A 15,409-nucleotide genomic window follows, 5' to 3' on the forward strand; every position below is an offset into this window, starting at 1 on the left:
CCAGAGCGAAGCAAGGCTTTTCTACTGCCACCTCGTCACCTGGCTGCCTGCCCAGAGCACCGACCTTGAACACGCCTGCCACGAAACCTGTTATCTGAGTCCTTTTCTTTTCCCTCAGTTTTTTCCCTCTTCCCTTTTTTTTTTTCTTTTCGGTTTGTGCCTATATATATATATAGTTGTGTGAATTTACCGTTTATTAAAAGTTTGTTTCAGCTTTTCCGAATGCAGACCGAGGTGTGAATTTCTTCCTTCCCTTTTTTTTAAAACCCTTTCTGTCTCTGTTCAGGACAGAAGGATTCGTTAAGGTAATTCGAGGAGTGGGTACCTCAGTCCCTCGACCCTTAACACTTGTACAAATCATCCCATTAGCTTACTTTTTTCTACTTTCATTCTCTTTGACTCCATGAAGGCAACATTCAGTCTTTGTTCAGTATATTCATGAAGAATATCTTCTCTTGCTGCCAGCATTTTCAGGGGGTTTCTGGAGGACTGGACTCTGCGCGTAGGCCTAACTGCACGCTTGTGCTCTGCTACAGAAGATATTAACCTGAAAAACAAGCAGTGTTTATAATCATCAGTTAATTTTGCTAGTCAGAATCATCTCATGACGAGAGATTTTGGGTGTGACATCTGTTAGGAAACCAGGATCCGCTCCTCGATTCAGGCAGATTTCAGAAATAGGTAGAAGAAATGGACATGCCGAGTAGTAAGATATCTACACGATGACTTAAAGCTGAACATTTTGACCACTGCCCCTATGTTATAATAATGGGGGGGGAAAAAAAACCCAAACCAAAACCCAGACAAACTCTGTAGTTCTTACTTTGGTGCATAAGGATCAAAGATGGCATCAAAGTCCTCATCAAGGTCCAAAGGCACTGAGGAGGAAGGGAAATCCACATGGCGATAAAATTTGGAAAATGTTTCTTCATCATCCAGCTTCATCACCTCTTTCACAGACTTTCCTGTAACTGTCAGCACTGTCTCTTGCATCCCAGCAACTGCAGGAAAAAAAAAAAAACAACGCCTCACCCAATAAAATGATCATACTAGAGTTTTCAAGTCTAGAAAAGGTAAACATGGCTTGTTTGGTAGCTGTTGGAGTGGGGGTTTTTTTGTGGATGGTGTTGGTGTTTTGTTGTTTGTTTTGGTTTTTTAAATCTATGGAATTTGAAGGAGAGATGGTAGAAAAGTCTGTAGGAACAGAATGATAAAAATAGAGTGCAGTTGCTACTCATATGGAATAATCTTTATTACAAAATGTTGGGAAATACGGCAGAATAAAAAGTTAGGCACTATCAAAAACGAGTTGTTTTGGTAGGATGATATAAGCATTTTATGGTCTTGCACATTCCATCATGCCTCCAACCACAGAATTCCTTCCTTTGAAAAGATCTACAGAACTACAAGTGGAAGTGTCATTAGTGAGTATGGCACAATTACTATCCTATGCTAGTGCCTCCCCTACTGAAATGTGAATATGTTTGTTTTCAATATTTAACACTCCACAAATTAAAAAAAGCATTTTTGTCTTACAGGTGGAGGACAGACATGAGATGGAAACACCAGAGCACTCTAGCCAGCTTCAGAGGGAGCCAACAAGCTGTACAAGGAAGCTGCTACCGAGTCAGTTTTCAAAAAAGCAGGAAGGTGAATGAATTGTGCTTGGGAGCAGCTTAGTGTCCTACCTTGATTTAATAAGATTAAACTACATTAAAAGTTGCTTCACTGTATATGGCAGTATGGTTCATACTGCCTATGTGGGTTTAAGAAATTTTGCTCTTAAGAAGAATGTGTACGTTGTGTGTAGAGAACGATGGAAGTTATTTTGGCATTTGTTTTGTACCTTCTATTGTACATTTGTAATACAATAGCATAAGGCTTTTTTGTTCAAATTTAGCAAAGACTATCACAAAAAACCCCTCTGTGATCAGTAAGTGCAGCCTGAACAAAGAAATACTCAGTTTCTATTACCAGATATTTTAATTAAGAGGTATTTTAAGTGATTTACTGAAGTCACAGAGTGGATACATTGCCACCTGTGGTAACTTTACCAACCTTTGTTATTCAGTCTTCCCAAGAACAACTCCAGCTTGTCAAGCTTCATATCTGATTCCAATTGCATATCAGGCCTGGCTTCAATTTCTAAGCAAATCAGAAAGTAAAACTTGTTAACTGACTGGAAGTAAAAAAGCCTGAATGTTTTTTAGCCATTTTTATTCCTTACCTTCTAAGGGCTTTGTAACCGGAGTGGTAGACTTCTGCCGGTTACTGAAAGGCGATGCTACTGGTGTTAGCGCACTTGGAGAAGCCAGGCCTGCGTAAGAACAGAGAACAAAGAAAATGTAGCCCTGGGTCGGCCCATGTTTCCAACAGTGAGGACAGGGAAAGCTATTTAGGGAAAGCAGACGAGCCCGGCCACTTCCTACAGTCCCTCACACTTCCCCGGCCTCCACAACTGTTGTAGTAAGGATGGCAGAGTGCACTGCCCTGCCTGTTCCTTAAATCAACAGCAGCCATTAAATCAACCTGTGCCATTCACAAGAACAAAGATTTGTTTCCAAGCATCTGTGAGCAAGCTAATGCAAGGTACATGCTTTCTCTTGAAATCTGCGATTTGGCTGTTTTCAAGGTAGCAGCAGTTCACTTGGTCTATGTTTTGGATTTCGTTTCTACCACAAGGCACATTTTAAAAACATACAACTGTTCTGAACAAAAAGATCTTGCTTAGCACCTTTATCACCACTACCCCTTCACCCCTTCTCTATAAATTTAAACCCATCCCTATTAACAGGCATAGCAGGATGCATCTGACCTGTGAATGCTGCCCCTGGATTAAGCAGTAATTCTTGGGCCCTGTAGTGTTTTTAAGAACGTGTGGAAACAAATTTAGAAATGCAAGTCAGAGTTAATCCACCAGACTACACTGAGAACTGGTTCCGATGTTAGTAAAGGATCACTGCCAGCTAGGACTGAAAAATCTTCAGCCATAAGAAGCAACTAAAATACAACAACCGTGCATATGCATATAACAAATATTTATTTTTGCATTGCTTTCTCATCATCTCAAATTAAAAACTCATCATGATAATTTATTCTTTTAGGCAACAAAAATATCACGTATCTAAATAAAATCGTGCTTGGGCTACTTTCATTGATGCCACTGTCACTGGATTGCCTTGCTTCTCCGTGAGAACGATCACAGCACCTACAGAGTCCTTTCAAAGTATTTTTCCCACTAGGAAGAGCAAGCACTATCACCTCCTATCCCTTTCCAAAGGCCAATCTATTTGTCAAAAAGAAAATCTCAAAAAGCAATCTGTGGACAACTGAACACTTTTTCTTGGTGATCCTCCAAAACAGGTTAGTCTTTAAACACTGACTCTTGACATTTCTAGCAGCAGAATAACGTAAGCAGCAGCTAAAATATGTTACTAATAGATGCCATTCCTAATACCATGTATTTGCTTATCTGCCAACAGAATGTGGCTTGGATTGCAAATGGAGTTACTCCCTGCTGCTGTACTACCCTCACCACACACTGATATTTTTTTTTTGATGGTTGTTATTTAACTCAAGGTTCATTGCTGTTGTGTCTAAGTTCTTGAAACAAACCAAAATTGAGTATTCATTAATCACAAGAGATCAGTTTAGGTGCCTTCTTCCCAAAGCTATCATCTTCACAGGCGCAGTGTGTGAACAGCTATATTTCTACCATGTATGGCCTTCAGAGACTCCTGTCCACTTCAGAAGAATGATTGCATCTGGAAACAATGACTGAATTCAAGAGATCTTAAAAACATCAACACTGCTCCCTTGTCATTTCTACTCTCTGGTTCTATGCAGAAATCTTACAGCGATTTCTTCAGCCAAACACAACACTTCAAGCTGTTGTTCAAAACACATCCATAAAAACAACACGTTTGCCAAATACTCCCAGGAATCCTAGGAGTGGGGGAAGTGCCAGCAATAGCAACAACTAGATTTCATAACTTTTCTCTAGACAGTGCACCTGGGTTTTCAAACGAAGAACAAAGAAGAACAATCAAGCTGTGCCCTCCAGGTTGTATTAGAAGGAAAAATGAAACATATGACTGTTCAAGTGATTGACTACCACCAGTCAGACCGAGCCCAGTAATAACCGGATGGTAGTGCAATAGTGCAGAACAAAATGGATCAATATGAATGGTCACAAGAAGCTAGAGTGAACAGCCTCATGACATGATATTCAGTTGAAGATAAACAGTCCTCCTCTTGCTAAACTGATGGATACTGTTTCTGCATAGCTTTAGCTTGACTTTATTTTGACTAGACAGATAAGCAGTGGCTTATTTATATTGGGATCATTTCATCACTGACCTTTTTTTACCATGCGTCCAGCTACAGTGAACTGTGTGGAGTCATTGGCTGCTCCTTTACCCTTGGACTTCCAGGCTTCTTCTCGAGCTGTAATCAGATGTTTCCTTTCTTCAATGGTCATTTGACTCTCCTGGTTATCTGCCACTCTTTGCTTTTTTTGGAGGAAGAGAGAAAAGTATGTTTAAAAATACAGAACCTGACCAGGATATAACAAAACACTGGCTAAACATTTCAGCTTTCAGCTGTAGAGGAAAAAATCCAGGAGAACAAGCAACTGAGTAAAGTCTCAGACCCAGCTTGGTGACCCTGACCCTGAGAAGCTTTATTGTCTTGCTGCTCCACTACACTGTGAAGATAAGGCTTTGGTCTATGCTCTTTGACCTGTTCTTCAAGCTACCAGCCAAGGCAAATGGCATCCCCTCTAAGCAAAGCAAACCAAACCATTTACTCTGCATATAATTTTCCAGACCTTGTTCTTTTGAAGCATGACTTTTTGCACTAGTGAGATCACTAAACCAACTTTCAGCAGATGTTTTCAAGTGTGTAAATCTGCAGGTGGCAAAGGAATAACAATGAAGATCTCTGACTCAATTCTCAATTCTCCAGGCAGCATTAAGCAGCCCTATCTCTCCAGAGACTGCTCACTTTCGTTCCTATGTCAGCTTGCTCTACTGAATACTTTTCCAATGACTGTGATCATCTCTCCCCTGCCCCGAACCTTTTTTTTTTTTTTTTAGGTCACTCTTAGCTTTTCTTACTTGCTTTAGAGGGTAGCAGTCAACAGCTTGAGTGATTAGAAGCAGCTAGAAGCACTATCTATCTTGGTGCCCTCCTAACACAAAGGATTACTGACAGTATGTTAAATACAAAAAAACCTGAATTTACGTACTCGGCTGTAGCTAAGTCAGGCCAAAGAAATACTGCTTCAATGCACTTATCGTAAAAAAAGGAGCAACATTTCACAGATTATACTGCATAGAAATAGAGCATTAAAGTATTTTTAGTGCATGGGACTGTCAACTCTAGAATTACTTCCAAGTTGTGTCCTCCTTGGAATTTTCTTTCACAACGTAGCTGTTAGAACTGAAAAACCACATGATACTATAAAGGTTTAGCACACCTCTAGCTCATACAACCGCTAAGGGAAGATGGAACAGTATCCAACAACTTGTGAACGTAAACACTTCTCCTTTCAGGAAGGGATACAAATCCAGATATTCTTATTTTCTTATAATCAGACACTTTCACATAAAAATTATTGTGACTGCAGAGGACACACTGAAATAGAGATTACGTAGCTTGCAGCATTTACCAGAGGCAGTATCTATCAGTCAGAAACAGCAAAGACAAGCCAGGAAGTGACTTGTAGAATTACTGTGACATGACAGCCCTCCACTCCTTCCTCTAGTTCCATGTATCTCCACAACCTTCGGCAGTAATGCTTGCTCTCCATTTGTTAGGAATGATAGCTGGGCAGCCAGAGACTATGCGCGTCATGATAATCAAGATAAAAACCTCTGATTTTTCTCTAGCACTCTGAAATTTTCAATAGAAATAACATGATGCAAGTCTATTCGATACTGCTTCCTCATCTGTAAAAGCCTCCAAATGCTTTAAAGAAAAACACTGGAAGCAATTGCTGTTCACTTGCCCCAATCTCTACCCATTCCAGTATCAGCACAGCCACCGCTGGGATGAACAGCTGGTAGAAAAAACCCACAGCAACATAGTAAAGGAGATCTTGGAGGGAAATTAATGAACACCTACTGAAAATTCAGTAAAATTCCATACACAGAACAAATATTTTTAAGTTAATGAGGATGCTGACTTCCACTACAAGATGAGGGCAAGTGAGGGAGAGGCAGAAAGAAGTAGAATTATATACGGATTCTTTTTTTTTTTCTTTAAGTGACAGGAGTCTTAATTTTGCATTTTGTCTCCAGCAAATATCTGAAGCTCCAGAGTATGCAGAGTTACTGGAAACTCTGAAGACACATACCTATGTGTGCATGTGTTAATCACTACACATGTAAGTTATAAGAAAAATCATGAGTAATTCTGGAGCTGTGTCAGAGGACCAAAGACAGCAGCTGTCTAACAGCAGAAACAAACTTTTTTTAATGGAAGATTTCAAGCTCTTCCATTGGACAAAACATCTTTGGAGTTCTTAAAAAGATCATACTGTATGTTACAAAACTTGGAGCAATTCCATATTAGATTTCTTCCTAATGCCTAATCCACCTTCATCTATTAATGAACAAATGGACTAAAAAAAGATGAACTGAAGAGACACCAAACAATCTCTAGCCCATTTAATTTGCCATGACAGTCCTAGTGAAAAACAAAAGTATATGTGATGATTAAAAGATAGAAAAGTTTTCTATAGGTGGAAAACTAACAAGAGCCAACACAACAGTCAAAATAAATTTCAGAAAAAATACACCTGGTAACTGGGAATAGTTTAGAAAGCTTTCACAATTGCCAAAAAGGCAGCATTTATTCCTCCATAAACTGGTCAAAGCACATTGTTTGGGAGAAAATATGGCAAGAAAGGTAAAAGCTTTTAAGTATTTTTTTATTTTAAATTGAAAAAAAAGAAGTAAGGTACGAAAGAAGAATAAAGTTCAAATTCAGAACTGTGACATCTTGATAAGGGGAGGCAAAGACCCCAATAAAAAGCCAAAACAAGAATTAGTGTATCAAGAATAAACAAACACTGAGGAATACAACAGCAATTTTTCCCACTAAACAAAAAAGGTAGTTACATTCAAAGAAATACCCTAATTTATAAAGAAAAACACATCCATGTGTTAACCTATTGTTTTAGACAAATGATAAATTCCAAAAATGAAGCGAAACAGAAAAATGGATGAGAAGAATTGGCATACAACAACGTGAAATAACTGGAATAGCAGATGCCCAAAATACAAGAAGTGAATCTAAAAAAATAAAAACCTTTGAAAACATTAAAACATATGGGACTGATAAAAGCTCAGGTGGGGACAATATTTAGAAGAAGTACTAATAATAATAAATAATACTTTAAATACTAAAGCATAGGTACAGGTCGCACGAGCTGTGTGTTGTTCCAGACACTCACGGGAAGACTGCTGTAAGACAATCCACGAAGAATCAAAACACAGACGTGTAATTATCACCATTCCACACATCATTATGGAAAACAGGCTTAATCAAAATGGAAGTTTTGATGAGATCAGTATATTTAAATATATGTTAACACAGTTACCTCTGATTTCTTTAATACCTTTAACTTAATCACAGATGACATTCTGAGTTTTTCTGAGCAATATAAAAATATCAGTGTAGCTTACATGCTGCAAACTGGTTAACTGACTGGAAAATTATTTCTAAACAGAAAAGAACCATGAAGTGATCTGATTCATTCCAACTTTGATCAAAATGTTTTCATGGATGTGGAAAAAAGATATTCTGCTGAGAAAACTCTCAAGATGATACCAGCATACAGAGGAGTGATGAAGATAAAGAAGAAATAGTCATATAGATGGTTAAAAAGAGGTTTTCAGAAAAATCTGGCTTTTAATAAAAAAATATTTGAAAAGGGAAACAAGCAAAAACCAGACAATTAGGAAGACAGAAAAAGATGAAGAAAATTTCCATGGAACAACCGTTCTGAAAAGATAATGCCATAGTTCATCTGTATGCAGCCTCTACACTGCTATCCAGGATGATGACAATTCTGAAAGGTTTCAGGAAAGGCCCAAAATAGTTTCTTCAGGATTTGAAAAAAAAAAAAATTCTGCATCAGATTAAATCAGATGAATGTTTATTTTTACTGATAAAAGGGTTACCCTGGAAGAATAATTACACATGAAAAACTACTTAATATTGCAGCAATTTTTCTTAATGTCGACAGGTTAGAATAAAGACTGTGTATTTTCCTAAAAGATCTGCTTTAAGTCTGAGAAGGAGTTACGGACTCGATGCAGTCAGAACAGTCAGAAACAGGGATTACTTTTCTCCCACTGCTTGACTGGGTTGGATGATAGTGGTCACTGCAACATACTTCTTGAGGGTGTGCACGAGCACTCCTCTGCTTTCGCAGCGTCAGTTCAGGCTAAGGAAGAGCCTGCACCCAGGCAACGCGCCCCACCATTTTCCAATCCAAGCAGCGTCCTCTGCAGGTCATGAGAACACAACTGAGGGTGGTCTGTTAGCATACTGCTTTGTTGTTTGGAGTTTTCTTTTTTGATTAAAAAACTAAGGTAATTCATGGTTTTCTATGTTGAAAATCAAGAGTGCCCCTACCTGAGGGAGGCCAAACAGAGAATGAACATTTTAAAAGTATTTTTCAAAAGGGGGACCCATTTAAAAGTGATGTTATAAATTACAAAAAAGAGGAATCCAAAAAGTATCTATTTGCTTTTTAATCACAAGTAACTTCTCTAGATCAGGCTCCTAAGACAAAAAAAGCACAAAAAGAATCCAACAGTTGTACAAGTATGGAAAAGTTTCCGCAATGTTTTCCTCTGCAGTTTTATATTGGTCTTGTTATAAGGTGAAAACTCAAATGCAAATACACATCTTTCTGTTCAAAAGTGGTTTGAACAAAACAGAACAAACTCAAATTGTGTTTGGTGCAAACAACAAAACAATTAATTGTGCCAGAAAAAGAAAAACAAAGCTGTGTGCATCTTGATACCATACTAGATAGAAGCAGCTTTCTAAAGATGGCATGATGTAGCTCACCATGGTCAATGGAAAGATGAACATTTTTGGGGTCTTCCCCTTTTAAGATAGATGGGATAAACAGCCCATTGAAGGATTTTCTCTCATTACTGGAGAGATATTAAGTTAGATGATATATTTACCTTCTAGATACATAGAGCTGGTGACCTCTGTCACAACAATATGAGTATGTTAGCTGAAGTAAATAGTAATAAAGCTATATTAAACGCAGAGCTTACAGAAAAGAGGTAACACTAACATATTTTACTTACTAGCCACAAATTCCATTTTTAATAAAAAAATCAGAGTAAAAGATGATCCTCAAAACCAGCTATGAAAATGAAAAGGGAAACAGTAAATAGCAAGTAGTAAAAACTTTTACTGTTCCTGTAGCCTATGCCATAATCATCCTCCTCTGTGCTAGCAGTGAGTATGTGCCCCCTGGATTCACTGCCATTATACACGCTGGTCAGAATGTTCTCCATATGCGACATACACTGTATTTTGTGTGGGAATGAAACCAAAGGATTTCTTGTAGTACTACCTACACAGATCTGAGTTGGGAGGAAAGGGACAAGGAGGCTTAAGAAAGCAGAATTAGATTAGAGACCTTCCAGTGAACTCTCCTTGTTTTCTTGTGGTTTTTCTTCAACTTGTTTCTTTGCCCACTCCTGCCTTTGCTTTTTTTACCTCTGAACACGTGAAATAGGTACTGGTTGCTCAGATCGAGATCCAGTATCCTACTTCTGCTCAGACAACTTTGTTACATTTCTCATCAACTATTAATTCTTCATAAGTAAGTTCTTCAAATTGTTTGAGGGAATTGCAGAGGTATGGACATGAATTTTTGAGGAGCATTTCACATGAAGCTTCTCTATCATTTACTGGAACAGAACAGCAGCAGAACTCTATTCTCAAGAAAATGCAACATAAACTCTGTTGCCACAAGTTCCCATGGGAATGTGCATCTTATATCTGAATGTAATTTTCTGTCTTACTCTTCCCTCCAATAATTAAATAGGAAGTTTATACAGCTTTTCACCTTCCATCTCCAAGGAGGACGTTCACCAGAAATCAGAGAGCTTGGTTCTTTCAAACTAGAACTACAGACCTTAAAGGAAGAAAGAGAGAGAGAGAAGCAGGAAGACGGGACAGTCAGAGAACGGAAGCAGAATGTGCCAAGGCAAAACTCCTTTAGACAGGACTAGGGAAAAGCACTATAGGATAGTAATCTCTGAACAAAAGCAACTTGTTTTTTACATTCAATAAATTAGATGATTTTCTTTCTTACGTTGTATATGTGTATTGCTTACAAAGAAGTCAGGGTACACAGCATTTTATTCTAAAATAAATGCTGTGCAATTACATATTGCTCCTTTTATATACCCTTTTTAACAGCTTGAAAGTTTTCAGTGCTCTAATGAATGCAGTAAAGTCATCTTCATTTACTTTCTCACCTATATAGTTTTAACAGACACAGAATTTTTAGAAAAACAACCTTAAGACAAACACTAGCAGAATATTGAAGAGTACACAGCATAGCGGCATAATTTGTTTCTTTAAAGCAGCATTTACTAAGCTGCTAAATTAAGAAGATTATTAACTTCCTGTGTAAAAAACCCCAACTGTCACAATGTGCTTACTTGAAATTGTTGAACATTTAAATTGTGCAGTCTTCAGCTCACCTGATTAATAGGTAGAAAAGGATGAAATTTATGGAGAGCAGATATAACAGGAGAGTAAGTAGAAGCATATACAGGTTCCTATGACAAGGACAGAAGCAAAGCAAAAGAATTAGAAAAGAACTGGACTACCAGAAGTGGAGATGAGCTGAATAACACATCTTCCCCTAGTTTAAAAATGAAGTAAATCTGAACCTTTTCATCTCCTAGAAATGTCTTCCCTATTGGAAAGCCAGAGGAAAAAAAAAAGAGTTGTCATAATACAACAACATGTTTACCAGTGGAATGCCATGCAGGAATTAAACAAATTAGTAACAATATCACTACAATTCAACACAGAACAAAACAGCACAGCCAGAAGATACACTTTTCATATGCTGACAATTTTTATGTCTCTGTTTTCATGCACCATTAAATTGATGAACTACAACAACCACAACGTGAACAATTCTGCTGTGAGTTTGATCAGACCCTGCTAAGTTACAAGCCTTCTATTTTACAGATGAAAGGAAAGACAGATTACTAAAACCGCGATACTCAAAAGCCATCTGGAGGGAATTGCTAAGCCCACAGCACTCAGGGAAGGTGAGTTCACCATTCCAAACAACGCCTACAAATAACCTCTGCCTCAGAGCTGGGCTTACCTAAAGCTGATTAGACATGGCTTTATCATCTATAATTCTTCTTCCTTTCTGTAGGTTAAAGCAAATGTGGAACACTGTGCAAAATATGGGTAAATGCAGCTTGTTAGAGCGGCTAAAAATGAAGCCTCAATGAGAGTTGCAGCTTTGATTAGAACTGGATACAAGCACTTGGTGGATGCCATATATGAAATGGATAAAACTATTACCACTGCAAGAGACTAATGCTTTGCCTAAAGGTCACTCTTTCAGGGCATAACCCCTTTAAGGTTTTTTTGGTTTGGGTTTTTTTTTTTTTTTCCCCTCACACACTTCATCTCTGAGTAATTTTGAATTGACTGTTCAGCCCTAGCCTCTTACAGCGGTGCTGAGCTGCAATTTGAACTTGCTGTAAGAATTAAGTGCATTTCAAATGTCATTCACTGCTTTAATGTGACTGCAATGCAGCTGGTAATCACATTAATCAGGAACTCTGTTTAAAATGGCTGACTATAAATCAGGAATTTTCATTCCAGTAAATCTTGCTACTTTGATACTAAGGAAAGATTCTGAAGTTAGTTATTTTTCCCACACATGAAAAAACCCAACAAAATGGAAGTCCACCATCCAACCTAAGATGATAAATACTAATATACTAAATAAAAAATATTTTCCCCAAATAAAATGATTTTTTTTTAATCCAGGAAGCCATTCCCCAGTGTACAGTTGTTCCCCTGATGTTAGATGATCTCTTTGAATTTTCCATGTATGCTTTACCATACATATAAATAATTTAAGAAGTCTCACAGCTACCAACAAATTTTCCTCCTAGGTGTAGCAATCATCAAAATAGATGCTGGACCTTCAAGTAAATCAGAACTTCCCCCTCATCTGTACCTCCTTGAGTTAATTCCTTAGTTCCCTTTTCCCCCCCCATTTGAGGTTGCTCTGTCAGCTTTTCCGTTAATTGCATGGTTTTTCTACAGTTTAGTCTACATATAAATGACTATAAACACATTTGGAGAAACACCTCCCCATGTAGACCACTGTGGAGAAGCATTTTGACCGGAAGTGATCAAACAGCACTATTTAATGTAACCATTTTATTAAGAGTATGAACCTTTCAACTTTTGTTGTTTATAAGAAATCTCAAAGTACTCTAATAAATCCTATTTTATAAAGCTACGTTTCAATACTCATATCTCCAGAACAAGTCAGATAACCTTTTAGAAGACTCACACACACAAAAGAAAGCCTGACTACCTTGATGGCAATGACATACCGAAACAAAAAACTTCAGGCATCACTTTGAACCAACAGGGCATGATTGAAGTTTACAGATTTTTATTGCAATCTGGCAACAGAAAGCACTAAGATTCTCAAGTACATCATAGTCTCTAAGCTCTTCTACAATAAAGACTTCAGAAGCACGCTGCTTCATGGTGCTCAATCAATTAATTATCAATAACAATAGTATTTCCAGATTTAAGGGCAGCGGACATGGTACGTTTTAAGCAGTGTGGTCAGCTTAGTGAAGCTTTACATTATTTACCATGCATCACATAATGAATCAGCATCACAAGTATCAATACAGTTCAATACAGGGAGTTGTGTATCTAATGAGACGTTTTTCTTACACATCCAAGATTTCACGCATTGGCAGACATGCAAATCCTTTGATTTAGTCTCTAAATAGCCAATAGTTGGTTCTAACATGAACCAACAGGGCGGGTGACCCAGTGTCACAAAAACTCCCATTGCTAGCACTGTCACTTCAAAGCTTGTACCCTTCAAGCACTTCATGCTCGCTTACTTGCTTTAAAAGCCTAACTTGTGCTCTGCTGAGTGAAGTTGCTGCACGTGGTAACACAGCAGGGAGGATATGGGTGCTGGGGAGTGAGAAGAGAGAACAAAGGTTTTGTCTCTGCCTAATTCTTGGCAGCTGCTTAAAGCTTTTTCTCAACCCCATTGTCTTTAGCTGGAGTACATTTGTTATCTGATCTCAAGAGTTGTCACTTTGGAGACTAGCCTGTTAAAAATGTGACCGCAATTTTGATTCCTCCCTGAAAGTAATTTTGCTTTAGGACATCTTTCAAGCTAGCAACTGGATTTTTGAGCAACTCCACAAGGCAAAATAAAACCCATAAACCAAATTGCAAAAATCAGCTTTCTTGTTTTTCTGTCCAGTTAACACACAACCATCGATGAGTCACACATGCAGGCACAGATTTATCCTCAATAATGACAGACTGTGTAACAACTCCTTACTTCCAATGTAAGTAATAGGAGACTTTCTGTTGTTTTTTGCCTATACGATTTAATAGAAGCAGCATTTTCACAATTGAAGAATTGGATCCAAAGATTACCATCCCCACTAGTAAAATTTATAACACAAATGTTATCATCACATGTCCTCTGTGAAAATACTCCTTCAAAAATTAAAGGCTTCTGAAACAGCCAATTTTATCTGTCACTCTCATTTTCAAAATGCTAGACTCAGAAGGAAGCAAGTCTTCATTAGTCCTGTAATTTGAACAGCAGCCCGTTTTGAAGCAGATCTCCCAGTCATCCTCACTTTCTGTGCTTTGGTTTGTGTTGCAAAACGCACAGATTTTTGGATGAAACTAAGACCTGAAGTACACTCCTGGGTTCCTACGTAACACCACAGCTGCTAACGGCAGTCAGGCCACAGGAGCAGACTAAAATTAGCCTGAAGCAAAAAAAGCAAGTATGATGTGGATAGCAGGAACTTGTCAGTAATCATTCTGCTTTTCAGATCCACTCTTGCTGGGCAACGCGATTTGTTCATGTACAGACACAGCCAGAGTGTGCTAACAACGTGGACTTTCCTTTCCTCTACACCTTTCTACCCATCTCCCGCTCTGTTCACTAACACTGACAAGAGAGAAAAAATTCTTATCCAGATGGTTTTGGTTATCCACAAACACCAAAGATCATGCAAGATAACCAAAAGCCAAATGGCTCAGGAATGACCTGATAGCTGCATTTCCTCAGTGTTCTAGGATCCAAAATTACTGCTCAAATTACTGCACAGGCCCAACACAGCTTTAGGAATCTGAAAGTTTTAGAAGCTCACCCATACCGAGGAAGACATCTAAACTTAAACTCTTCAGTCAGTTTCACTGGTGGGGGGAAGGCTTGTATCATTACATCTGTAAACATTCCAGAAGCCTTACAGGCCTGCTTACTGTTTCATATTCTGCTGATGTGAAGACACTGTAACCACTATTACATGTCCCAAAACAGTGAAGACATTCTCATTTAAAGAGCTCTCATGTTCTGAGAATTGTTTTTCAAACAAGCCTGACAACAAGAGAAATAGCAGGAGCAAGTAGCTAATATTAGGCATGCCTGTCTAGTTGGATGCATCTTCAAAAAGCTGAAGCGTTTCAAGCAAGACGTTTTTCCAAACAAGGATAGAGTTACCTTCTTCAACAACTGCTCAACTTCTTGCACCTGCGCGCTACGATCAGTGACACACACTTTTGCATACTCTTGCTTTTTGCCAAGCCTGCTCTTCCAGTCTTCTTCACCACTCTTCTTCAGCAATGCTAACCTAGAAGAAAAGCCATGCCAACAAGTAGCTTTAAACACTGTAATTACCAATACCCTGAAAAGCTACCCTTATTGGTTCACTATTCAAGAGAACTTGAAGTTTTCTAACATTAACTATAGTTATTTACATTTCATATACGTATACAAAGTTCATATAAATGAACACCGAGCCCTTACTGAAGATGTTGAATGGGAATCATCTGTCAAAAAGACATCACACAGACAGAATCACACACAGAATCATTCAGTTGCAAGAGACCTTTAAGATCATTGAGTCCAACCATACATTGTGCACTGCCAGGGTCCCTAAATCACATCCCTCAGTGCCACATCCACACATCTTTTAAACACTTCCAGAGGTGGGGACTCCACCACCTCCCTGGGCAGCCTGTTCCAGTGCTTCACAATCCTCTCTGTAAAAAAATTCTTCCTGGTATCTAACCTAGATCTCCCTTGGCGCAACTT

General features: G+C 38.4%; 1 protein-coding gene across 1 annotated transcript; it reads right to left on the minus strand.

The window, feature by feature from the left end:
* Window positions 1-374: 374 nt before the first annotated feature.
* On the minus strand, window positions 375-14,941 carry LOC104501742 (supervillin-like; the record flags this gene model as incomplete). The annotated part of the gene is made up of 7 exons (XM_010145602.1): window positions 14,816-14,941; window positions 8,428-8,431; window positions 4,360-4,503; window positions 2,228-2,317; window positions 2,059-2,145; window positions 824-1,001; window positions 375-547 (listed from the first exon to the last, which is right to left on the minus strand). Coding segments are annotated over exons 2-7 (673 nt in total), but the record flags the coding sequence as incomplete, so codon positions are not given.
* Window positions 14,942-15,409: the final 468 nt, after the last annotated feature.

The sequence above is a fragment of the Buceros rhinoceros genome, unplaced genomic scaffold (assembly GCF_000710305.1).
Source record: "Buceros rhinoceros silvestris isolate BGI_N320 unplaced genomic scaffold, ASM71030v1 scaffold45471, whole genome shotgun sequence".
NCBI classification, from domain to species: Eukaryota; Metazoa; Chordata; class Aves; order Bucerotiformes; family Bucerotidae; genus Buceros; species Buceros rhinoceros.